The following is a 25076-nucleotide window of genomic DNA, read 5'->3' on the forward strand; positions in this document are numbered from 1 at the left end:
GCAGGGGTTGTGAGGCTCCAGCGCGAGGAGCTGTTGTTGTTCAGTTGCTCAGTCGTGTCCGACTCCTTGTGACCCCGTGGGCTGTAGCACGCCAGGCCTCTCTGTCCTTCACTGTCTCCTGGAGCTTGCTCAAACTCATGTCCATTGACTCAGTGATGCCATCCAGCCATCTCATCCTCTGTCATCCCCTTCTCCTCCCGCCTTCAATCTTTCTCAGCATCAGGGTCTTTTCCAACGAGTCAGTTCTTCACATGAGGTGGCCAGAGTATTGGAGCTTCAGCTTCAGTGTCGGTCCTTCCAATGAGTATTCAGGGTTGATATCCTTTAGGATTGACTGGTTTGATGTCCTTGCAATATGTCCAGGGGATGACTGGGGGCATCTTTGCAAACTGAAGTGCCAGCCCTGCTACAACAGCGATCATAGGCTCAAGGCTCCAAAGACCTTCCCCGTGGGGTCGCTTTGTGAAGTGACGTGATGTGTGAAGACCTCAGTGGAGTGACGTGTGTCCCACACAGGCAGGTATGCGTGTAGCAGTGTGTGTGCACATGTGCACAGGCTCACCTTCCAGAGCAGGGCTCGGTCACCAAACCCTGGAGCTTCCAGCCAACCTTCCTGTGAAATCATGACTGTCTCCCCAGCAGCGGTGCTTCCTTCACCGCGCAGTTTCCAAGGAAGAATCCGCCCTGAGGACGTTGCCAACTCGGGGCGTCTGGCCTTCATCTCCTGGCTTAGTGCTCAGGGGCAAGTCGGGGCCCAGCGATCCCCCAGACCCCTGGCACAAGGTGGGGTGCCTGGCCCAGGAGTCTCCCTCACCCTCAGGTGCGGTCTCTCAGGAGTCCACCCTTCGTCTGAGGTTCCAGGGGTTATTTCACGTGGGAGCCTTGGAAGGGCCAGGGGTCCCCAGGATGAACCACCACTGGAACCAAGGAGCTGCCTCTGGGTTCAAAAGAACTTGGGGCTCCAAGAGGGTGCAAGGACCGTGCCTCGGACTGGTCTGAGCCCGTGAACGGTGGCTGACGCTCAGGGCTCCTTTGCCTCTTGGGCCTGTTGAGAGCTGCCTCTGAAAGGCAGTCCCCTGCCAGGGGGTCCTTCCCAAAGTGAAGCGGAGATGTCTGCATGTGAAACCCAAAGTCCCAGTTCCCCAGACCTATCCTAGGGGGTCAGGAGCTGAGGAAAGCCTGTCTCAGGTGTGCAGGGCGAGAGTTTCAGAAGACCCAGTCTCTCCCACAATTCAGTGATGGAGCAGGAAGCAGGACGTGAAGGCAGACCTGGGTGCTGGAGCTGAGTACCTGAGCTGGTTGCTGGAGCTGAGTACCTGAGCTGGGTGTTAGAGCTGGATGCTGGAACTCAGTACCTGAGCTGGGTGTTGGAGCTGAGTACCCAAGCTTGGTGTTGGAACTGGGTGCTGGAACTCAGTACCTGAGTTGGGTGTTGGAGCTGGGTGCTGGAACTGAGTACCCACGCTGGATGTTGGAGCTGGGAGCTGGAGCTGAGTACCGGAGCTGGGTGCTGGAGCTGGGTGCTGGAACTCAGTACCTGAGCTGGGTGCTGGAGCGGGAGCTCACACCATTGTTTCTTCGGACATCATGTGTCGTGGAGGTCAGCTCTCAAGGTGCGGGATGACCAAGTATACCGGCCCCACCCCCTGCCCCATCACCGGGAACAGCGGAGCCGTGGTAGCCTGATGCCTGCCGTTCTGAGAGCAGACGTGGGCCCAGAGCCCAGGACAGCAGGATGCTCCTTTTCAGGGCCGCGATTTCTCTCTCTGGAAAGAGCAGGGCCTTGAGACAGCCCCATAGGCTACAGCCTGGAGCATCACAGGCTCTTCTCTTCGGGCCTCACAGTCAGATACTTCAGAAGACCTCTCTGAGTTACCATGACTGTTCTCACCACCGCCTGGTCTCTGTGAGCCCTGATCCCACCGTCCCAGGTTACAAGGAACACTAGCCATTGTCAGCCAGCTCTCTGGTGAGATCTTTGCTCCCAGAATGGACCTCAAAACTTTTATTTTATCCACATTAAACAAATCAGGCATTAGAAGATGCCTGGCAGCTGGCATCAGTGATTCCAGATCTCCGTGTGCTCCCTGCAGCCTGCGAGCTGGTCACCCACCAGCAGCATCCAGTTCACAAGCCAGGGCCCCTGAGTGGGCACTGTCGTCTCTGGGTGCAGGTGATGGGCCCCTGGGGCAGCTTCTCCCGGCCTGGGGGACCACAGGGCAGGGCACCCCCCACAGCTGCCTCCGGCCCAGACGGCAGGGCCTCCGAGCCCAGGGCTGCTGTCTGTCCTTTACGCTCTGCACCAAGCCCCATGCCTGGGAAGGAAGGGAGGCTGGCCCAGGGCAGGCTGCTGCTCCCAGCCAGGGAGGGAGTGGTGCGCCGGAGGGGGCAGGGACTGGCACGCCCCCACCCCGCCCCTGCCCAGGTTCCACCTTTGGTGACTCAGGCCGGTGGTTCCCACGCTGATGCAAATTGCTGAGTAAGCAGTCACCCCATCCCTGGGAAGCTCCCCACGCCCTGGGCCCCGAGTTCCCTGGGAGCCCTTGCTGGGAGGGGCTCTGTGCCCTCCAGACCCCGGGCCAGTGCGTCACGTGGGAAGGCCCCCTGCCACCTGCACTGGCTGTGGTGCCATCCTGAATGCCGTCCAGGAAGATGGCGGGCTGTGGTCTGTCTGCTCCCCTGGGCGGGGCCCTGGCTGGGTGCTGAGCGGGTGCAGTGAGATGGCAGGAGAGGTCTGTCCCCGAGGCGTCTCCAGTCTGGGTTCTTCAGGAGCCCCTCACCAGGCCAGGAGGGTGAGGACCCCACGAAGTGGCCCCAGCTGGCTCTCACTGAGGGCCTCTGTGGTGACTCTCTGCTGGGCGTGTCTGGGCAGGAGGGCTGGGTGTGTTCACCCGGAGCTGGTTTGCCCAGCCCCACCTGCCCGGTGAGGCTTGGTTTCAGGATGGGCTAACAGGCAGGACACAGACCTCCTTTTCATCCGGGCCTGCCCTGTGCACCTCTGGCTGCCGCAGCCCAAGAAGGGGGGGAGATGGGGGATGCCTGCGCTCAGGGGCTTGAGGCCCCAGTCCAGGTTGCTTTACTGGGGTCTAGTTGCCCATAGGACCGGACTCCTCGCCTCTGAGGACTTTCCAATCTCAAGAGGGGTGGGAAGACAGCTTACGTTGAGGAGATGGGTTGGGGGGCACTCAGAGGTGGGCAGAATTCCCCACTTCTCCACGAAGGAAGGGGAGAGGGAGAAAAAATGGGTTACGAGAGCTCAGTCATTAGCTGAAGTGGGAGCAGAGTAGGGCCTGGCCCGGCGAGGCTCGCTGGGTGGTTCCAGTACAGAAACATGTCTGTCCGGAGCCCCCCAGGTGTCCGCAGGCTGCTCTCTGGTCAGCTCTGCTCCCAGGCTCTCCCAGGGTTCTAGCCTCTGGCATGTTCCGAGACATCTGAGGCTGGCCTTTCCCAAGGAAGCATGAGATAACCAGACCACAGGGCACAGGTGCGTGTGTGCGCGTGCATGCGTGTGTGGGGTATGTGTGTGTGTGTGTGCATGTGTGAGCGTGTGGGGGCGTGTGCATGTGTGAGCATGAGCATGTGAGCATGTGAGCATGTGTGTGCATGCATGTTTGTGAACATGTGTGTGTGCGTGTCTGTGCATGTGTGTGAGCGTGAGCATGTGTGCATGTGACCGTGTATAGGTGTGTGCAAGTGCATGTGAGCATGTGTGTGCGTGTGTTGTGTGTGTGTGAACATGTGTGCGTGCGTGTGCATGTCTGCATGTGTGAGCGTGTGCGCATGTGTGAGCATGGGCATGCATGTGCGTGTGCACGCACATGTGAGCATGGGTGTATGTGTGCATGCGTGAGCATATGTATGCGTGAGTGTGAACATGTGCGCATGCGTGTGAGCATGTGAGAGCATGTGCGTGCGCGTGTGTGTGCATGTGTGAGCGTATGTGTGCATGTGAGCGTGTGTGTATGCGCGTGTGTGTGCTCACTGTCCTTTGTAGGCAAAGCCGAGGGCACTGCCAGCAGACCGCTGTCTGTGCGTGGGGTGAGCCGGGCGCCCCGGCCTGGCTAGCACTGAGCTGCCCGCTCCTCGGTCTGGCGCGTGGCTGCTCGGGACCCGCGAGGCAGAGTTGGGAAGTGCGCGGGGCGTTCTCCCTGGCCACAGCGGCTGTGAGGTGCTCCTGGCGATTAGGGTCTGGGGGCCGGCGCAGCACATATCCCGCAGTGCTCAGGGCATCGTGGACAATGAAGAATTGTCCTGCCCGCTTGAAGAAATAGGGCGCCGTTCCATCAGAAAGCCTGTGTGGGCGGACCAGGCTCCTCTGCCTTCCGTGCTCTGAGGCCGCCCCACCCATCCTGGGCCGCCCTGGGTGAGGCCTCGGGCCCCTCTTGTGCCTGAGCAGCCCGCGGTCCCGGTCTGAGCGCCAGGGCAGCCCGCAGCCGCTGCCCTACTGTGAGCCTCACGCTGTGCCGCGCCCCCCACACCTCCTCGCGTCGAGCTCTCCCTGCCGCCCCGCACACTGAGCACGCGCGCCCCCGTCCTTTGGGGCCGGTAGAAGAAAGGGGCGAAGGTCACAGGCTCCAGCTAGGATGCCGGCATTTGCGTGTGCTGGGCTTGGACCCGGGGACCGTCGGAACAAGGGCCGGGAGTGTCGTCTCTGCGGACAGGCAGGCTCTGGGCTGCGTTTCCATTTAAGGCTCAGCCTTCGCTCCAAGGTGCCGCCATCCGCCTCCTCCCCAGAGGGGGCGGGGCGTGGCCTCCGGCCCGCCGCCTGGGGCCGGCTTCCTGTTTCCCACCTTCCGCCTGTCTCCCGTGTACCGCGCGGCGGCGCGCCAACCGCAGACGCCCAGACGGCAGCACGCCCCGCTGACCTCTGTCCCTTCTGGTCCTTGGCGCCTCCCCCACCTCACACACCGTTGGGCTTGGCTGGTTTGACCCAGTTTGGGGGTGAGCGCCGCGCCTGCCAGGGTGCACACCTGCTGGTGTGAGCAGAGCGCACTGGAGCATCGTTGCCAGGGTGACCGGGGGCTTCTGAGCTGGTGTCACCGCTGACCGGAGCCTGACCACAGTGGCGTCTGCCCCAAAGGCTCTCCGTGCGGGGCGAGGGGGGCCTGGCCGAGGGCCGGTGGCTAGACCTGGGTGGAGGGGACGCACCGGGCTGCCCGACCCCGCGTACACGCACACACACCCACTCATACTCACTCACAGGGTGGGGCAGGCAGGCTCTGGGCCCCAGCTCACCCCGGCAGAGCCGAGTCCGAGTCGGCCCTGGTGCACGTGCTTTTTCCAGCGCGTGTGGGTCCTCTGGCCTCCGGGTGAGTCAGAGCCGGCCCTGCGGTTGGCTGTTCTGTTCCGTGAGGTCGCGCTCTTCCAACCCCCAGCTCTGCAGGCTCTTCCAAGGGCGCCCGCCTCCCCGCTGGGCTCACACGGAGCCCTGGGGACACCTCACCGTCCTTGCCGTTCGGTTGAGCCTTGCCCACCGCTCCCCTGATGCCCGTCTGACAGCATAGCCCTGGCCACCCTGTGCCCGCTGCAGCCCCGGGCCCGCCTCGTGGGCGCCGGGGGCCCAGGAGCAGGATAACCCCCTTGACCTTGGAGAGGTCCCCCAGAATGCTTTCTTGCCCTGGTCAGCAGGAGGTGAGGTGAGGAGTTTAGCAGAGAAATGACAATGGGAGAGTCCTTCCAGGGTGGGAGCAGTCCCCCGCGGAGCACAGGCGGCCTCGGTGATCTCGGGAGCTGGGGGTGTCTGCACAGGACACACGGTGGCAGGGCCGTGCCCGGGGACGTGGGTTCAAGCCCCACGGTTGCACTTCCCTCCGTGGGAAAGCCCCTCTCCTCCCTGAGCCCAGCTCCCCTCTGGACCAGGCCCTCTGGGACCTGGTCAGCAGCTGTCTAACCTTTTCTGGCTACAAGCCACAGTAAGCAGCACACTTTACACACAGCCCAGCCCTTCTACATGTGCTGCACTCATATCTTCTAATTCCAATATATATTATTTGATCCCATTTTTCTTTAAATGATGGTCACAGTCTGCTAAATTGATTTCCTAATCCATAAGGCGTCACAACCTGCAGTTTGAGAAGTCGTCTATGAAGCTGGTCAAGGTTCCCCCCACACCAGACATCCCAGGACCCTCTGAGCGTCACTGCGGCGGTAGCGGGCGGCAGATCCTGGGTGGGGACCCCGGCTGAGCCTCCCTCCACTTCTCCCCCAGATATACAATGGGACCCTCAAGCGGGAGGCTGACAACAGGCGCTTCAGCTCCTACAGCCAGATGGAGAGCTGGGGCCGGCAGTACCCGCGGGGCGGCTGCACCGCGCCGGGCGCCGGCAGCGACATCTGCTTCATGCAGAAGATCAAGGCCAGCCGCAGCGAGCCCGACCTCTACTGCGACCCCCGAGGCACGCTGCGCAAGGGCACGCTGGGTGGCAAGGGCCACAAGACCACCCAGAACCGCTACAGCTTCTACAGCACATGCAGCGGCCAGAAGGCAGTCAAGAAGTACCCGGGGCGCCCGCCCTCCTGCACCTCCAGGCAGGACCCCGTGTGCGTCCCATCCACCTCCTGCACCAAGGACCTGTCCTTCAGCCACTCCAGGGCCAGCTCCAAGTGAGTACCCACAGTGAGGGGCGGGCAGAGGACTGACTGCTGGCCCCGGGGTCTCAGCCTGCATGGGAGGCAGAACCCGGAGAGCGAACAGAGGCATCAAGCGTGTGGATTTTAAGGGGCCTCCGGTGATGAGCGGGGGAGGAGGGCAGTGAGGGGCTGGCTGGGCCAGTGATCCTCACAGTGTGTGCCTCTGACCAGCAGCCGCGGCATCACCAGGGAGCTTTGGAGGAAGGCTCCTCGGCAGGCCGCCCAGACCCCTGGCTCAGAGACCTGCTGGGGCTGCAGCCTGCGTCACCAGCCTGCAGGCACTGCAGACTCTGTCGGGGATTGAGGCTCCCTGGGCTTGGGGGGTAATCCTCTCCCCACCTTCTGAAAGAGCAAAGGAGTGTGCCCTGGGGTCAACGACAAGAAAGGGGTGGGGTCCGTCTTACAGGGCAGAAGACAAAAGCTGGCAGGATCCAGCGCTGGGGAGCTGCCCATAGAGAGCCTTGGGCACAGGTCGCTCTTGGGCCCCATGAACCTCGGAGCTGCTCTCGGTCCCCCCCAGGGTCCCAAACTTGTTTCCTTGATGTTTGCTGAACGTGGATGGTCTGTGGGCGGAGCAGGGAGACAGCATGGACCGAATAGCCTGGGCCGCCTGCAGCTGCGGGGTTAACCGCCTTCCGCGGGGCCTGGGGGCACTGCAGTCCTTGTGTCTGACCCCCAGAGCCCTTCCAGACTAGGAGCTGGGGAGAGATGGGCTCAGAGGGGCCAGGTAGCTCGCCCAGGGCCATGCCACTGCCACACCTTCCGCTGCTCGCCACACTGTCCTGGCCGTCACAGAGCTGGCCCTCTCCTGGCTGCCCGGAGGCCACACGGGTCGTTAGGATTCTTGGGAGGACTTAGCGGCTCTCTCCCTTGGAGACGGGCCAGCACCGCATCTGGCCCTGCCTCGTTTCCCCAAACCGGAGGCCCCGAGAGGACAGGGCGGGTGAGCCACGTGGGGCACGAGTGGCAGGCTGTGTGGAGGTGAGGTCTGACCGGCAGATGCTGGGCGGTGTTCTCCCGATGCGGTGGGTACCACTGATAGAGGTTTAGGAGCTCCTCTCCAGAGGCGGTCTTTCCAGAAACGGAGTCGGGCGCCTGCCGTGGACGGGTGTGAGGCTGGGACTCATGAGGTGCGGCTGCTCTAGAAATGCTGGGAGGATTTCTAGGGGCGGGGGCTGGGGCCAGGAAGAGGCTGCCCTGCTGTCTGTGGGAACCAGAGGCTGGGGAGGCGGCCTGCCCTCGGCACCATGGGAGCTGGAGCAGGTTCAGGAAGGAGGGGCTCCTTTCCCCAGGGGGGCTCCCAGCCGGGTGTCTGCAGTGAGGGGAAGGGACAGAGGCACCCGGGCCCTGATCAGGGTGCAGCGTGGAGTGCAGTCTTGCTAGAGCAGACGTGAGTTAGGGCTGGAAGTGTATGAGTGATGGCAGAACCAGATTGTTGGGTTAGAACAGGATGGTTCTAGTTTTGTGGCTCCAAAAATGTGGATTATTGGCCATTTTGTATGGTTCGACCTAACACATGCCCTTGGATATAAGTTTGAGACTGAACTTGAACTTGCAGTATGGAGAAACTGCTGATGCGGACAGCACAGCAAACAGCGTGTCAGAACCGCTCACCTGGGAACGGCGTCACACTCTGGGTGGGAGCGGATGCTCGGAGAAGACAGCCAGTGGGGCTGGGTCTCGTCCCAGTGAGCGTGACGTGGTCAGGAGGAAGGCGGTGACCATGAGGATGGGAGGAGGAGTAGGTGTGGGAATGTGTGTGTCAGAAAAGTCAGCTTGACTTGGGAATGGAGGGAGGAGGAAGAGAGGGATGTGGGTGGATGGCTAGATGGATGGATGAGGGATGGAGGGAAAATGGCCGATGGATGGATGGATGATGGTGGATGGAGGGATGGATGGAAGATGGACAGCAGATTGAGGGAGGATGGGTGGTGAAGGGGGGCGGGAGGAGGGGTGATGGAGGGATGCAGACAGACGCACAGGCTCCCAGCATTCTCTTCGGCTTTCCCAGCACCAGACACAGACGTGAGAGATGGCAGGGTGGGCGGGTGCTTCCTCTCAGGAGTAGGGCAGAGCTTCTCAGTACAGAGGTGACTTGCCCGGTTGGGCATGACCAGCCAGGAGGGCCTCGTCCCTGCAAGCACTCACTGCGGGGTGAGCCATCTGCTGCTCTGGGGGAGCTGTCCACTGTGGGAGCGGGGCCGGCCCCTTCCAGCTCTGGGGCGTGCACGGGGACCCCGAGCCCCTGCAACCCTCCGGCCCGCCCGTGCCCCCAGGATATGCAGCGAGGACATTGAGTGCAGCGGGTTGACCATCCCCAAGGCCGTGCAGTACCTGAGCTCCCAGGACGAGAAGTGCCAGGCCATCGGGGCGTACTACATCCAGCACACCTGCTTCCAGGACGAGTCTGCCAAGCAGCAGGTCAGCAGCCAGGGGCCGGGGGGCAGCCTGAACCTGCCCCAAGCCGGAGGGGGGCGTTTGCTGTTGGCTCCTCATCCCCCTGCCCGGCTACCCAAGGCCGGGAGTGTGCCTGGCACTGCCCGAGGTCGGGGGAGCGTCTGTGGAGGGGACGCCACTCAGCTGTTGGTCGTAGAGGAGACCTTGGAGTGACAGCCACGGGCTCAGAGGAAACCCCTCTTCAAGTTCACTAGGGGAAGGGCGGCTCCCTCCCCTCAGCATCCTCCCTGCCCTCTCTGATTCTGCCTCTCTGTCCCCGTCTCTCTGTCTCTCTCTGTCTCTCTCTCTGTCTCTTTGTCTCTCTGTGTCTCTCTCTGTCTCTGCCTCTCTCTGTCCCTTTGTCTGTCTGTCTCTCTGTCTGTCTCTCCCGTGGTTGAGAGCAGGGCTGTCTGTGCCTCCCAAGCGTGGCCGGCAGGGAGGCCTCCTCGTGGCCCCGTGCAGCTGGCAGGCTCCCAGCGCGGGGTCCGTGTGCGCGGTCCCTGCCACAGCGGGAGGTGTCCCCACGGGGGTCTCCCCACCACAGGACTCCGAAGCGAGCCCCATGTGGTCCTCACCGCAGGCCCCCAGGAGGAACATGGGGCTCGGGAGGGGGCTGAGGGCTCCCTGCGAGGCAGCAGGGCGCCCTGCCCAGTGCTGCCTTGGCCCCCGCGTCTCCCCAGGCTGCCCGTCTGTCTGGGCGTTTGGCTCAGAGTGATGCGGCTCTGGGCGGCAGGTCTCCAGCCCGGCCTGAGCCCTGCCTGGCGTGGCGCTGTCCCGCAGGTGTACCAGCTGGGTGGCATCTGCAAGCTGGTGGACCTGCTCCGCAGCCCCAACCAGAACGTGCAGCAGGCCGCAGCCGGGGCCCTGCGCAACCTGGTGTTCCGCAGCACCACCAACAAGCTGGAGACGCGGCGGCAGAACGGCATCCGCGAGGCGGTCAGCCTCCTGAGGAGGACCGGGAGCACCGAGATCCAGAAGCAGCTGACCGGTGGGGGCCTGGCCGCGGGAGCTGGGGTGGGGGCAGCTGGGGGCCGGGACAGGGTGAGGGCCGGGGGCAGCCTCAGGCGGACACCCCTGGAGTCCCACAGACCAGTGCTGGCCAGGCTAGTAGTGCCCAGCTGGTGCCCTGGGTATTGGGCCCCTCTGTGCGCCCATCGACCGTCCGTGTGGTCTGAGGTATCTGAGGAGAGAGGGCAGTGTGTCCAGGTGGAATCTGTGTTCGGAGAGGCGGAGACCGGGAGAAGACCCCAAGGGGTCGGAGCTTTGGCTCAGCCACCGTGTCCCGTTGACCCACACAGAAGCCCCAGTGCTCTGCCCTCGAAATCCTGCCGCCAACTGGCTGAGACGGGGCAGGGGGCACAGGGAGGGGTCAAGCGGGGCGGCCCTGAGCCTGGTCCTGCTGAGCCTGCGGTCCCCAGGGCTGCTCTGGAACCTGTCCTCCACCGACGAGCTGAAGGAGGAGCTGATCGCCGAGGCGCTGCCCGTGCTGGCTGACCGCGTCATCGTCCCCTTCTCGGGCTGGTGCGACGGCAACAGTAACCTGTCCCGTGAGCCCGTGGACCCCGAGGTCTTCTTCAACGCCACCGGCTGCCTGAGGTGAGGGCAGGGGTCCAGCCAGCCAAGCCCGGGCTCAGAGGGGCTGGGGGTGAGGGCCTGGACGAGGCTCGGACCCCCACCTGCACTCAGGGGGCCTGAGCCAGGAGTCTGAGTGGAGACGCGTGGATCTGAGTGTCTGAACTGGCTCAGCCGCCCACCCTCCTGCACCCCACAGCCCTGGCTCTTGCGTTCTTGAAGAGCGTCTTTGAGATGCTAGTGTACTGACAGCCCCAGTGCATCACCTCCTGGCTGTGACGCTAACAGCGTCTGCCATGTTCCCCGGTGTGAGAGGGCTCTGCTTTGGCCAGAACTTCCTGGGTTCCGCCCCAGCCCGTGGCAAAGGCCCTGAGGGCTGCTGGTGGAGGGACTCGCCTCTGGGGTTGGGGTGGTGGGTACTGACGAGGAGCAGACCGCATTCAGGATCACGCCTCCCTCTAACAGCAGCCTCCGAGGAGCCGAGGGGAGAGGCTGGGGAGGTGCAGAGCCAGGGTCATGGAGGCCTTAATGGGGCGGCTGCAGGCACACCCCACCTGCACCAGGAAGGGGCACCCAGGTTGCCCAGGGGCGAGCCCACTGCTGGGGGCAGGACGCCGCCTCCAGGGAGCCTCCAGCCCACTGTCCAGCAGCCCCAGGCAGGGCCAGGTGGGTGGAGCCCCGGGCCCTGCCCAGAACGTGCCACGAGGGTCCAGTGTGTGCCAGGCTGCCAGCGGCATCAGAGCCCTGGACACGTAGAAGTTCTGGGCCAGGGGGGCACAGAGGAGGGCGAAGGAGCCCAGGGAGAGCCCGCCCCGGCCTCAGCCAGGCCTGAGCAGAGCCTCGTCTCATCTGCTTCCCTCTCCATTTCTGTCCTCTTTCCCTGCCTTCCTCTCCCACCACGACCTCCAACCCCTCCCCGTGACCTCTGCCCACTCCCCCTGACCTCCACCCGTGACCTCTACCCCTCCCCATGACCTCTGCCCACTCCCTGTGACCTCTGCCCCCTCTCCATGACCTCCACCCCTCCCTGTGTCCTCCACTTCCTTCCTGTGACCCCCCCTGCCCCTCCCTATGACCTCTCCCCTCTTCCCATGACCTTCACCTCCCCATGACCTCCACCTCCTCCCTGTGACCTCTACCCCTCCGTGATCTCTACCACCTGACCTCTGCCCCTCCCTATGACCTCCACTCCTCCCCATGACCGCCACCCTCTCCCCATGCCCTCTATCCCTCCCCATGATCTCTGCCCCTCCTCTATGACCTCTACCCCCTCCCTGTGACCTCCACTCCCTCCCCATGACCGCCACCCTCTCCCTGTGACCTCTGCCCTCTCCATATGACTTCCACCCCCTTGACCTCTACCCCCTCCCCATGATCTCTGCCCTCCTCGTGACCTCCGCCCTCTCCACATGACCTCCACCCCAACCCGTGACTTCCACCCCCTCCCTATGACCTCCACCCCCATGACCTCTGCACTTCCCCATGATCCCTGCACCTCCCTGTGATCCCTGCCCCTCCCGTGACCTCCACCCCTCCGCATGACCTCCATCCCCTCCCCGTGACCTCCAACCTCCCTGTGACCTCTGCCCTCTCCTTGTGACCTCCGCCCCTCCCCGTGTCCTCACTAGGAATCTGAGCTCCGCAGACGTGGGCCGCCAGACCATGCGCAACTACACGGGGCTCATCGACTCGCTCATGGCCTACGTCCAGAACTGCGTGGCAGCCAACCGCTGTGACGACAAGGTGAGTGCGGCCCCAGAAGGCCACAGAGCCGCCTGCCCACCCGCACTCTGCACACCTGCGCGGACGGGCAGAAGCGGAGGCGGAGGCGGGAAGGGGGACGGAGGCTGCAGTCCGTCCACACGGCAGGAGGAGAGAGCTGGCCCCGGGGGGCTGACCAGGCACCGCGACCCCCGGGTCCTGCACGCGCTTTCCCTGGAGGGGACTCCATCTCCTGCTCCTTTGTCAGCTGTGGCCACAGGCCTCCAGAGAGAGCCGGCCCCAGGGCACCGGCGAGTGGCAGAGGACAAGGGGAGGGGCGGAGGTCACAGTGAGAGATTGAGGGCGTGGGGGGAGAGGAAGGAGGAGAGAGAGGACAGAACGGAAGAGGGAAGCAGATGAGGCCCCAGGAAGGAGAGAGAGACCTTTCAGGAGGGGAGGTCCTGGGACTCGAAGGCTTTGAGGAGGAGTTCAGGGTCGCTCCTGCAGGCTGTCTCCAGGGCCAGGCTGGTCGTGGGCATGCTGGCCGAGGCTGCAGCCTGTGCCTGCCGCCGACCAGGCCTCCCGTAGGTGCCTCCTGGGGGTCATCTCCCCGGGAAGCAGGTGACTTTGGTCCTATTTCAGAGCTGAGGAAACTGAGGCCCAGAGCGGCTGGGCAGGTCACTGGTGCTCACACAGCCACGGGGGCAGGGTCGCACGCTCAGTCCTGGGCAGCCGGGAGGGGGCCTTCCCCGGCCGAGCCAGGTGCTGGGGGGCGGGCGGAGGCTCAGGCCGTCTCTGCTTGGCCCCCAGTCAGTGGAGAACTGCATGTGCGTCCTCCACAACCTCTCCTACCGCCTGGACGCCGAGGTGCCCACGCGCTACCGCCAGCTGGAGTACAACGCCCGCAACGCCTACACCGACAAGTCCTCCACCGGCTGCTTCAGCAACAAGAGCGACCGCATGACGGTGCGTGCCCGTGGCCCCGGCCCCACCGCCCCGTCCACCTGGCCTCTGCCCCCGGAGCCCGAGACCGGCCCCCAGGGAGGGCCCCTGCCCCGCCTGGCCATGGGCCTCACTGCACCAGGAGCGGGAAGGGCCTCCTCTCGCCCACGACACAGGCCCTGTGTGCTCGGGGCGAAGGAGCCAGAGCCGCCTGCTGGCAGGCCTCCTCTCCCCCGCCTTCTCCCTCCTTCCCGATGAGGGGCGCAGCCTGGCGCCCACTGCCTCCTGAGCCCCCAGGTCTCCCCAGAAGCAGAGAGATGCTGGGGAGAAAGGGCTGGCCACCTTCTCTGGGCAGGCCGTGCAAGCCAGACCCTGCACCACCCCTGCTGGCCGGGGAGTGAGGGAGGCATCCCCATGTGAGAGCCACAACCTCACTGCGGGAGGCAGGGGCCCAGCTGGCGGGGAGCGCAGATGGCTCTGTGCCCGCCGGGAAGGCGGAGGGCCTGGGGGAGGAGGCAGCGGGCACGCCCTCCTCCGGGAACCACGATGCTGAGGCCAGAGGAGCAGGGTGCGTGGGGTCAGCCCTGCAACCTTCCTCTCGTCCCCAGAACAACAACTATGATTGCCCGCTTCCCGAGGAAGAGCCCAACCCCAAGGGCAGCAGCTGGCTGTACCACTCGGACGCCGTCCGCACCTACCTGAACCTCATGGGCAAGAGCAAGAAGGACGCCACCCTGGAGGCCTGCGCGGGCGCCCTGCAGAACCTGACCGCCAGCAAGGGGCTGGTGAGCGCCCCGCCGCGCCCCACCCTCTCTCCACCCTGGTCTGACCCCGGCTGCCCCTTCCCACCAGCCTGCCTGAGTCAGGGAGGGATGTGCGCTGGGCTCCGGGCCAGGCCTGGGGCAGCTGAGGGGGCCAGAACCCCCAGCCCCACTGGATTCTGTCTGTAGGATCCTCTCTGCCTCCGGGCTCCCGGCCTGGACCGGGCTCAGGCTGTGCTGGGAGCTGGGCGCGGCTGAAGGCTCTCCTGCATGCTGAGCGGACAGAGGTGGATGTAGAGGGCTTGGGGTGTGGGCAGGTCCAGGGAAAACGTGGCAGAACCGGGGGAGAGTCGAGGCCAGAGGCAGTGTGGGGACATGATGGACTCGGGGAGTGTGGGAGGCAGGCTTGCAGCTGCCCTTCCACCCTCTCTGCTCAGAGTTGGGTAGAAGCGGGTGAGGGTGAGCTCAGGGTCAAAGGGGACCCACCCCACTGTTAGAGGGTGAGTCTGGACCAGGTTACGGCCAGCGTGGTTTTCCCGCCAGTGGCCTGGATGGGCTGCCGTCCTCTCAGGGACCCCGGGTTGCATCTCCATGCAGCACAGGCCCATTCGTCCACCCTCGACTCAATGCACAGTCAGCACAGAGGCCGAAGGCCTGCAGGAGACGGGCAGCCCTTCTTTAGGTGGCGGGTACCTTTGATCCCAGGTTTCTCGCGACCAGATAGTGCTGGGAAGCGGGAGGGAGGCCGGGTGGCGGCCACGGGCACCGGCCACTCCTGGGAGTTGATTCTGGGCCCCTCCCACGGGGGGCGAGGGGCAGGGACGTCCCTCACCAGACCCGCCGGGCTCAGGCTGCCCCCGGCGAGCCGCAGGTGCATTTTCCTGGGGCACTGTTCTGTAGCCGCCCAGGTGGGAGCAAATGAGAGTCTGTCTGTGCTCCCAACACGGAAGAGGAAGTTCTGGGGTCCCTAAGGGTGCGGTTCCTGGCCCCCTCCTGCCTGCTGTGGGCCTGGGGAAGCCCAGCGAGGGCCTCATGCGTCCCCTTTCTCAGATGTCCAGTGGCATGAGCCAGCTGATCGGGCTGAAGGAGAAGGGCCTGCCCCACATCGCCCGCCTCCTGCAATCTGGCAACTCGGACGTGGTGCGGTCTGGAGCCTCGCTCCTGAGCAACATGTCCCGCCACCCCGCGCTGCACAGGGTGATGGGTGAGTGCCCCTGGGGCTCGGGCCACCCCCTGCTGGAGGACCCCCACTCTCCAGGGCCTGCTGGAAAGTCCCCCTCTGACCTCTCCCTGGGGGCGCATCCCGGAGAGGGAGCTGGCCCGGGAGAGGCTTGGGCGTAGCAAGGGGCAGGTCACCTCAGCGGGGAGCAGGTGCATCGGTTCCATCGGGTCACCAGCCTTGAGTGGGAGGTTCCTGGCTGGGAGCCTGGCTGAGGGCGGCCTAGGACTGGGCCCACGGGGACCCCTCAATCACTGACCCTGTACCCGCCCCTCCTTTCTCTCCCAGGGACCCAAGTGTTCCCAGAGGTGACCAGACTCCTCACCAGTCACACTGGCAACACCAGCAACTCGGAGGACATCCTGGCCTCGGCCTGCTACACTGTGAGGAACCTGATGGCCTCCCTGCCGGGCATGGCCAAGCAGCACTTCTCCAGCAGCATGGTCAACAACATCATCAACCTGTGCCGCAGCAGGTGGGTGGGGGGTCTGCAGGCGGGGGGAACTGCAGGTGGGGGAACCATAGGTGAGGGAACTGTAGGTGGGGGGACTGCAGATGGGGGAACTCCAGCTGGGGGCCTGCGGGTGGGGAGAACTGCAGGTGAGGGAACCATAGGTGAGAGAACTGTAGGTGGGGGGGACTGCAGATGGGGGAACTCCAGGTGGGGGAAATACCTAGTGGGGGAACCATAGGTGAGGGAACTATAGGTGGGGGGGACCGCAGATGGGGGAACTCCAGGTGGGGGCCTGCAGGTGGGGGAACTACCTAGTGGGGGAACCATAGGTGAGGGAACTATAGGTGGGGGGGACTGCAGGTGGGGGAACCATAGGTGAGAGAACTATAGGTGGGGGGACTGCAGAGGGAAGAACTCCAGGAGGGGGTCTGCAGGTGGGGAACTACCAGTGGGGGAACCATAGGTGAGGGAACTATAGGTGGGGGGACTGCAGATGGGGGAACTCCAGGTGGGGGGGGATTGCAGGTGGGGGGGCGGTGGAGGGCACAGGGCAGCAGGGCTGCAGCAGCAGCAGGTGGCGTGGAGGATGGCAGGGCCCTGCAGAATGGGAATTGGCGGGGAGGCCCAAAGGAGGGAGGTTCCAGAAGCTGAGGCCTAACTCTCAGGCCCCGGGCAGCACACGTCCTGGCTGGGAACCAAGGGACTCTGAGTCCCGTGGACCGCCAGGAGGCACGCAGCAGCAGCCCCAGCTGTGCAGAACTTATCCGGTCCATGGAGCTCTGTCCTCCCAGGATAAGGCCAAGAGACAGGACGGGGGCCCCAAAGAGAGCCCCGGGTACCTATGAGCGGGTAGAGTGGGGTGTGCCCACTGTGAGGAGTGCCCGCCAGCGGGGCTGCCCCACGGGGAGTGAGGGGGAGAGGGCAGAGGGTTGGCTCATCTTCAGGTGGCCAGTCTCAGCCCCGGTGAACTTCCGCCCCACAGCACCTCCCCCAAGGCTGCGGAGGCCGCCCGCCTCCTCCTGTCCGACATGTGGTCCAGCAGGGAGCTGCAGGGGCTGCTCAGGCAGGTAAGGCCTCACCCCGCCTGGCCCTGCCGGCACGCTCGCCCACAGGCCGGCCCCTCGTGACGGGGTCCAGGGGCTGACCTCCGCCCGGGGCTGAGGAGGTGCGGAGGGCGGGGCTGTCGAGGAAGCGTGCTGGGGGCAGCCTTCGAGTGCGGGGACGCCCGTGGCGCCTGCCCCCGGGTGTCTCATGCAGCTGTTGTCTCCTGCAGCAAGGTTTCGATAGGAGCATGCTGGGGACCTTAGCCGGGGCCAACAGCCTCAGGAACTTCACCTCCCGATTCTGAGAGGGGCCGCCCGCACGTTCAGCTTGCAGGTAAGAATCACCCCCTCTGGGGCAGGGGCACCTCCAGGCTCCCTGCCGGAGTCCCGGCCAGCCTCAGAGAGAGAGGCCCGGCCCTGCTCCCCAGGGACGCAGAAGCAGTTTCCGGTCTGTCTGATATAGGGTCTGTGAGGACTGCCGGGTAGACTGCTTGGCCAGCGACTGACACAGGACATTCAGCTCAGTTCAGTCCAGTTGCTCGGTCGTGTCCGACTCTTTGTGACTCCATGGACTGCAGCACGCCTGGCCTCTGTGTCCATCATCAACTCCCAGAGTTTACTCACACTCATGTCCATCGAGTCGGTGATGCCATCCACCCATCTCATCCTCTGTCGTCCCCTTCTTCTCCCACTTTCAATCTTTCCCAGCATCAGGGTCTTTTCAAATGAGTCAGTTCTTCACATCAGGTGGCCAAAGTATTGGAGCTTCAGCTTCAGCATCAGTCCTTCCAATCAGTATTCAGGATGGATTTCCTTTAGGATGGACTGGTAGTATCAACAGGCCAGAGGTCTGGACAGAACTGCCAGGCACAGTCGTGTAGGTTGCTCACTGCACAACCCGGTCCAACTCACGTGGACTGCAGTGTGAACAGCACCCCAGCAATGAAACAATATGTGCTTTTGGGTTTGGGCGTCTGCAGTTAAACTCTTCTTCTTACAGGCCACTATCCAGTCTCTGCAGCGTGCCTAGCGTGGACAAACTTGTTTCTAGCTGACAATTCTAGGGACCAAAAGCTCAGATCCAGCGTCCCTGACGAGGGCTCCTGAGCCTTGGCCTTCCCACGCGCACCTGGGGTGCTCGCTCAACCACACACGCCTGGTCCCACCCCCGCAGTCCTGCCTCGTGGCTCTGGAGTGAGGTCCAGGAAAACACATTTTAAACAAGCATCCCAAGGGATTAGGGCCACGTTTAGGTGCTCAGACTGGCCTGGTCAGCCCTGGAGGGTCAGCAGAGGTGGCCCCACCTGCAGAGAGCCAGGCATGAGGACAGGGCCTTCTGAGTTGAAGGGACTTCTGGGTACCCCAGTGGCCCGGGGCATGCTGGTGGGGCAGGGGCCGCAACTTCAATCCAGACGAAGGTGCCTTCAGACCTCAGACCGCCCACCTCCTGGCAAATGCGTCCCAACAGCACAAGGGCGGGCACAGAGCCGAGCCCAGTCAGCAGGCGCCTGACACGCGCGGTCTACCACCGGGGTGGACATGTGGGCGTGGGGGGGGGCTCTGATCCAATGCACGCAGCCTGCGAACGTCTCAGGGGTGGCCCTGACCCCAGGCTTGGGCGTGTCTGTGTGGACACGCTGGGAGGGGACAGCTGGTGAGACCGGGGTGCTCACTGGAGGTTTCTCCTTTTCCAGACGTGATCCGACCAGCTGAGCAGACCTGGGCCTTACTGCGGGCGTGTCTGTCCACCTGCACAGTGTTTGGAGATGTTCAAAGCCAGCCAAGAGCACACTGGGACGCTGCGGTGGATGAAAATATTTTTAGATTCTTTCTTTTCCTTGGGGGAACTGACAGGCAGTGGGGGTGGGGGAGGGGAGCCGGGGGCTTTCTTGAGTTAAGGGGGCTTATGTCTTGATGTTAATACTTCTTTTGCTGAGAAACAGTACATATACATATGTATAGTATGTGTGTGCTTGCGCGTGTGTGTGCGTGCGTGTGGAAGGCAGGCCCTGGAAGTGCAGGGCCAGGTGAGCTGCGGGCTGAGCTCATAGACGCGGGTGACCTGTGCTTGGGATTTTGCTCCTCGTCATCCCGAAGTATGGGTGCCGGGCCCTCAGCAGCACCAGGCCCACGGGGAGTCCTGCAGGGTCGGGTGGGGGAGTGACTGGGGCTGGAGCTCACCCCCTGCCACCCACCCCAAGAGGCGGCTTTGCAGGAAGGGAGGTTGGCGGGGCTCAGTGTATCTGTTGGGAAATTTGGCATGGCCGTGCGGCTCTCCCACAGGGCCTGGGGCCGGGGCTGGGTGGCCGTGGGGTCTGCTGGATGGGCCGAGACAGGCAGGCTGGCTTTGCTGCGTGCAGTCTGCCCGGAGAGTAGGTGCCGGGGGGCAGCCGACCATTCCTGTGGGCCGTGTACCCATCAGAGCAGGCTCACCTGGGAGCCCTCACCTACAGGGGCAAATAATCCACGTGTTGGGGAGGAAGGAGGCAGAGTGGTATCAAAGCCCGCGAGCCGTGGGAGACCGGCGGCTCCGTCCTCATGTTCCCAGCAGAGGAGCTGGCCCGGGTAGGGCAGGGGTCGGCCCCCGGGTCCCGAGACCTGCTGAGACCCCAGTGAGGCAGGGTTTCGGAGGAAGGCACTTGGCTAGGAAAGGGAGCCGTCAAGTCGGGGATCAGCCAGAGGCCGCCTCGCCTTCCCTGATGCCCAGCTGCCCGTGACAACTGCAGAGAGTATGATGAGGAGCCTGCCAGGGGCACTGACCGCCCCAGACCCCCCGACTTGTATGAGCATAGAGCAGGCCCTGGAGAGGGCTTGGGAAGGGCGCCCCGTCTGCAGCTGAGACAGGGCAGGCCTCCTGGCCGCAGCCCCCCTGCCCAGCGGCGACTGGCCGCCTGGCCCTGCCCACCTCATACCTCCTCCCGCCGCGTGTCCCCCCACCGTCCCCCGACCAGCCCCACTGCTCACCCTGGCAGTCAGACCCCGGCCCCGGGGACCCCCTGCCGGAGTCAACAGCTGGACAGGCCAGGTCGGCACAGACCCGTGATGGCGGTCCACACGGCCGGTGTTCTCTGCTGCTGGGCTCTGTGTTACGTCCGCCCCATCCCCCGTGATGCAGGCTCGTCTCCCTCTCAGGCCCACGGGGAGCTGGTCCCAGAAGACCGTCCCCTCTGCCACTCCCAGGGCCCCGGGAGAGTTTGTTTTCTCCAAGAAACACGTGAGGAGCCAGGCGGTGTTGCCAACACTTAGGATACATCAGTGATGAGAGACCACACCCCATCCACGTGGCCCACATTCTCCTGGACGAAAGAGGGGGTCTGGGGTCCCCAGCTTTAGGGGTCCCCAGAGAGAGAGCGCCGCCCAGTCCAGTCAGGGCTAGAGGGAAGGAGTCGACAACCAGGGGGTCTGTGGCAGTGCCAGGGAGGGCCCCCGCCTCTGCCAGGGGGTGGGCGGTGTTTCAGTGGGCCGGGTAGACAGGCCAGGCCTGGTTTGGCCATCTCTCTCGTGACTTCTGCGGTCAGCTGGTCAGGCTTGTCACTTTAGAAGAGGCAGACCTTTGCAGGGTGGGTGGTGCTGTGGATGAGGCTCTAGAGAAGGAGCTTGGGGTCTGCAGGCCCAGCTTGGGCTGGAAGGACATGTTGCTGGAGGCCAACATGTCCTCACGCTGCTGGGCTCGATGCCCGAAACAGGACGCTCCAATGCAGGGTCAAGTGGGGGAGGGCCCAGACCACGGGGGTCTCCCTGTGCAGCCCCGACCCAGGGCTTAAGGCGGACGGGCCACTGGGCCGCAGACCCAGCCCAGCAGCGCAGACCAGCTGCTCCTGTCTGCCTGGGGCCGAGCGGAGCCAGGGGCAGGGGAGGGAAAGGGGTCCCTTTGCAGCCTGCTCCTGCCCCCGCTCTGTGTCTGTGGGAGAACTGGGCACTGGCCAGGCCTGTTTCCCTGTGGGGTACACCGTGTGTTTGCTTTTTTGGAAATACAGGAAATCAATAAATTGCTGGCGTTTCTTTGAACATTGTTGAGCAGTGGATTACTGGGGGAGCCGCTAAGGCCCCAGGGGCCACTCACGCCTCCCTGTGCCAGGCGAGGACTCTGAGGCCCAGACTCTGTGGCAGCCTTTATCTTACAGATAAGTCCCCTTCAGGAGGGGACAGATGCGCCCAACTCCACACAGGTTGTCCAGGGAAGCACACCCAGGCAGGCCCCTGGAAAGCGGACCTCAGGGCTGAAAGAGGAGCTCGCATTTCCTGAAGGCCTGTTCTCCCCGGGTCCTGCAGGATGGGCTGGGGGCCGCCGCCCCAAGAGGCCCGCGAGGGACAGGACAGACACACGGGACTTCCTGAGTCACAGGGCGGAAGCCCCAGGTGGTGGCGGGACCCGCGGCTGTGGGCTCCCCGGATGGAGGGGCCTGGGAAGGCTTAGGGCAGGCTGGAGAAGGACCCTTCCCTGCCTGGGAGGGCGGTGACCTTTCTGAGCCTGTGACCCTGAGCCCTGAGTCATCCCTCAGTTGGGGACACGCAGAAAGGCCGGGGGAGGGCAGCTCCGGGGGAGGAGGACCACCTGTCTGTGGCCCAGACTGTTGACGCTCTGGGTCTGGAGCCTCCAGAACATGAGATCAGACTGCAGATTCGAAGTCAGTACGTGCTTAATTGTGAACTGCCATTAAAGCGAGGGCTTCCCAGGTGGCTCAGTGGTCAAGAACTGCCTGCAATACAGAAGACGCGGGTTTGAACCCTGGGTTGGGAAGCTCCCCTGGAGGAGGAAATGGCAACCCAGTCCAGTGCGCTTGCCTGGAGAGTCCCATGGACCGAGGAGCCTAGCGGGCTGCAGTCCCTGTGTGAACAGGCGCTCACACGTTAAAGCAGAGTGTATGTGCGGGAGAGCACACAGCTGCGGGGCGGGCAGCTCTGTGGACCTCCCCGCCAAGCGCTGGCCCGCAGGTCAAATTCAGAAATCGAGCAGCTCCCAAGGCCCTCGGGACCCTGCCACGCGACCGCCCTTCACTTGCTGTAAACAGGAGGCGCTTGGGCTCCCCCAGGGCCCCATCCTCTGCTGCTCTGCACCGCGGGCGCTGCTGTGAGACGGCCTGTCCACGACGACCCTAAGGCGCAGACGCAACGTGGCCTGCTGTCCTCAGGCCGGTGTGTGCGACCGCAGAGGCCACGTGGCGAGCGCCTCCCTGCCCGGGGTGCCTGGAGGTGACATGATGTCGGAAAGTGCAGCCAGCTGTCAAGGACTCGATTCCGCTGGAGGTGGTGGGTTCAGTGTGTGCACTGCCAAAGCGGCTTAACCCAGCCGTGTCCGGTCAGCAGGGTGCAGGCCCTGCTGGCCTCTTGGAGAACTTTCTGATGAGAGTGCAACGTTCCGCGGGGCCAGAAACAGACTGGACTACGGGGGAAAGGTCTCTGGAGCCCTGAGCCCGAGCCTCCCAGACCCCACGTCCAGGCTGCCCGCGGCACATCCACCCCACGCTGGGAAGCTGGTCCTTGGAGCCCAGGCTGCCCTGGAGACACCACAGGCCTCAAGCATCACCTCTTGGAACGCAGGGCCTTCTGCCACCCTGCACAGCTGGAGAGCGAGTGAACGGAAGTTAGTTACCCTTCGTTAGCAATGGGCTTTTTACTGAGGGGCCACAAGCCAGCTCTGTGACCTTGCAAAGCCTTAGGGTGTTCCCTTTCTTCACCCTCGTGAGACCGGCAGAGCTCAGGGCGCTAACGTCCGATTCAAAGATGAGGACAGGGACCACAGGCAGACCAGCCCAGAGCCACCAGCACGGCCGGGTATGTCATTCTGAACCTTCCAAGCCTCACGTCCCTGCACTCTGGGGCCCAGCGTTGTCCTGGAGGAGCGCTAGGCCGTGGGACGGGGACACGTGGAGGCGTGGCCACACGTTAATCACCTAAATCTTCACAGCGATGCCACAGGGTGGGCATGACCACTCCCGGCTCACAGATGAGGAGACTCTGGCTCAGAGAGGCTGTGTCACTTGTCCAGGGTCACACCGCTAGCAGGTGACAGAAGGTGAACAGGGTCTGAGGCCAGACCCCCGCTGCTCCCCCTCTTTAACAGCACGTGGACAGCACTTGCCCATGGTCAGGCCAACTCCCGGAACCCTGTGAGCCTGAACCTCAGCCCTCACCCATCCCAGCTCCTGGCCAGGCCCCTGGGGGCACCCACACTGGGTGCCCAGACCCTACCTCTGCAGGAGGCCCGAGGAGGCCCGGCCCTGCCAGCTCCACTCCATTCAACCCCCGTGTCAGCAAGAGTCCAGGCTGGGGTTCCCAGAAACTGCTCCAGCCCCAACATGCCCTTCCCTCTGGCCCTCTGGTGGGACACACACCCCGTTACGGCCAGCAGGGCTGCCCGCTCCAGGGCCAGTGGTGGACAGGGGAGAACAACCACATCTGAGACTCAGAACAAAAGCTGGTGAGGATGACCCACCCCATGACCTGTCCAGAGGGGCTGCGGAGAAGCCCCCAGACTCAGCTTACCCCTCCCAAGAGAGCCCACCCGAAAGCCCCAGTGACTGGTGCATGTGTGTGTGTGCACGCATGTGTGTGTGCACATGTGGGGGCGTGCATGTGTGTGTACACTGTGCGTGCATACATGTGTGCGTGTGCACACGCATATGTGTACATGTGTGGGTGTGCATGTATGCACGCACGTGTATACGTGTGTGTGCCCGTGTGTGTGTACATGTGTGCGTGTGTGGTCATGCATGTGTGTGATGTGCATGGAATTAGATTAGCATTTCCCAAGGTTATTCCCACAAGACCTTCATGGGTGCTAAGTGACAAAGGGAATCTAAGTTTCGGAAAATCTGGGCTACATGAGGTTAAACGGTGATCTTCACTCAGGAGCCCACATGTGGAAGAGTGTGGTAGCAGAGAGAGGAAGAGAAGGTTGGGGTGACCTGAGCCCCACCCCCACCTTGTTGACCTTCAGGGAGCCAGTCTGGGCCACACTCAGTCGACCTGAGCCCAGGTAAAGGGAGATTCTGGGGTCCCAGACAGAGGCCCCCCGGAGCACTTTAGCAGTGACCCACGGGCGTGGCCTGGGGACCCTCGGCCTCAGCTGACCCAGCCCCACGGGGTGGCCTCGCGTTGGAGTCAGCATGTCCAGCCCCCAGCAAATAGGAGAGGCTGGTGGGCAGCCTTCTGTCGAATGGAGATTCGGGGTGGGGCCCGAGCAGCCCTCATCGCTGTTCACAGAATCTGAGATGCCCCCCACCCCCTGCCCCAGTCAGCCCGACCAGCTGACGCAGCTTCCCAGAATGTCCATCTTGTCAGGCTGGAACCGCGAGAGTGACCTCGCTCACTAGGTCTCAGGCTGTAACGTGCTTGTGGTTAAATGTGACCCTGAGCATTTGCGTTCCCACCAGCCCCTGGGGGATGCTCCTGCCGCCATGTGTGGGCCACCCCATGCTGAATCCCTTCCCAGTCCAGGAAGGCTTCCTGGAGGAGCAGGCCTGCAGGAGAGGGGAGACGGGAGAGAGACTCCACGAAGCAGAGCTGGGGCTGCAGAATAAGAGGCATGTGGGAGAGTCTGACAGTGAGGTCGTCGGGGGACCAGCCTTGGAGCGGGCCAGGGTGGGAGGCGCAGACAGGCCCACGAGCCGGCCCAGCCTGCCCCGCCCCCCGGGCCCACAGGGAGGGTGACAGTGATTCAGGCACAAGGCCGGGGACCACACCCGGGTGAGCCCCAGTTTCTCGGAAGAGGGGTGTGCCTCCACGGCTGGGGGCTGCAGGGGAGGCAGGCGGGCTGACTCACGCCAGGTCCCTCTTCCCATGAGCAGAGGTGCCAGGCGTGCCTAGGACGGGGAGGGTGGGAGGGGCCCGCCCTGTGCCCCGGGCCGCTAGAGGGGAGCCTAAGCCGGGGGCAGAGGCGGAAGGGGGGTGGGCACCCCAGAAGGAGGAGGACGGGGGAACGCGGTATTTGAGATGCCGGCAAACACTGCCAGGCTCGCAGATCCAAACAAGCTCCTTCCATCCTCACCACAACCAGGGGACTGCTCGTGGCACCCCACCAACAGGCAGAGAAGCAGAGACACAGGAAGGCCACTGAGCCAGTGGGTGACAGACTGGGATCGATCCGGGCTGCCCGGCTTCAGGGGCTGCTCCCCTAACAACAGGATGTGGGGCACGGGTGGCCCCCACCCCACCCCACCCCAAGTAACGCCCAGCAGGGGCAGGGCTGGGTCTGAAGGCCAGAACAGGTCTCACTGTCGGCTGGCAAAGCGGCCATTCTCCTCCCGGGGAAACTGCTTTCCTCCTGGTCCCCCCCGAATCGTCCACTCAGGGCCTGCAGCCCAGGCCCCTCCACC

The 25076-nt window shown here is 63.9% G+C and overlaps 1 protein-coding gene across 1 annotated transcript in view; it reads left to right on the plus strand.

The window, feature by feature from the left end:
• Nucleotides 1-20766, plus strand: part of PKP1 (plakophilin 1) — a 39824-nt gene extending 19058 nt beyond the window's left edge. The window contains exons 3-14 of the mRNA XM_061383753.1: nucleotides 6209-6603; nucleotides 8907-9051; nucleotides 9847-10054; nucleotides 10485-10662; nucleotides 12267-12381; nucleotides 13150-13305; nucleotides 13890-14066; nucleotides 15093-15246; nucleotides 15550-15736; nucleotides 16698-16782; nucleotides 16989-17092; nucleotides 18453-20766. Coding sequence (XP_061239737.1) covers nucleotides 6209-6603; nucleotides 8907-9051; nucleotides 9847-10054; nucleotides 10485-10662; nucleotides 12267-12381; nucleotides 13150-13305; nucleotides 13890-14066; nucleotides 15093-15246; nucleotides 15550-15736; nucleotides 16698-16782; nucleotides 16989-17063 — 1875 coding nt within the window. The 3' untranslated portion in view covers nucleotides 17064-17092; nucleotides 18453-20766. The remainder of the gene's footprint in view (nucleotides 1-6208; nucleotides 6604-8906; nucleotides 9052-9846; nucleotides 10055-10484; nucleotides 10663-12266; nucleotides 12382-13149; nucleotides 13306-13889; nucleotides 14067-15092; nucleotides 15247-15549; nucleotides 15737-16697; nucleotides 16783-16988; nucleotides 17093-18452) is intronic.
• The last annotated feature ends 4310 nt before the right edge of the window (nucleotides 20767-25076 follow it).

Source organism: Bos javanicus, chromosome 16 (genome assembly GCF_032452875.1).
Source record: "Bos javanicus breed banteng chromosome 16, ARS-OSU_banteng_1.0, whole genome shotgun sequence".
NCBI lineage: Eukaryota > Metazoa > Chordata > Mammalia > Artiodactyla > Bovidae > Bos > Bos javanicus.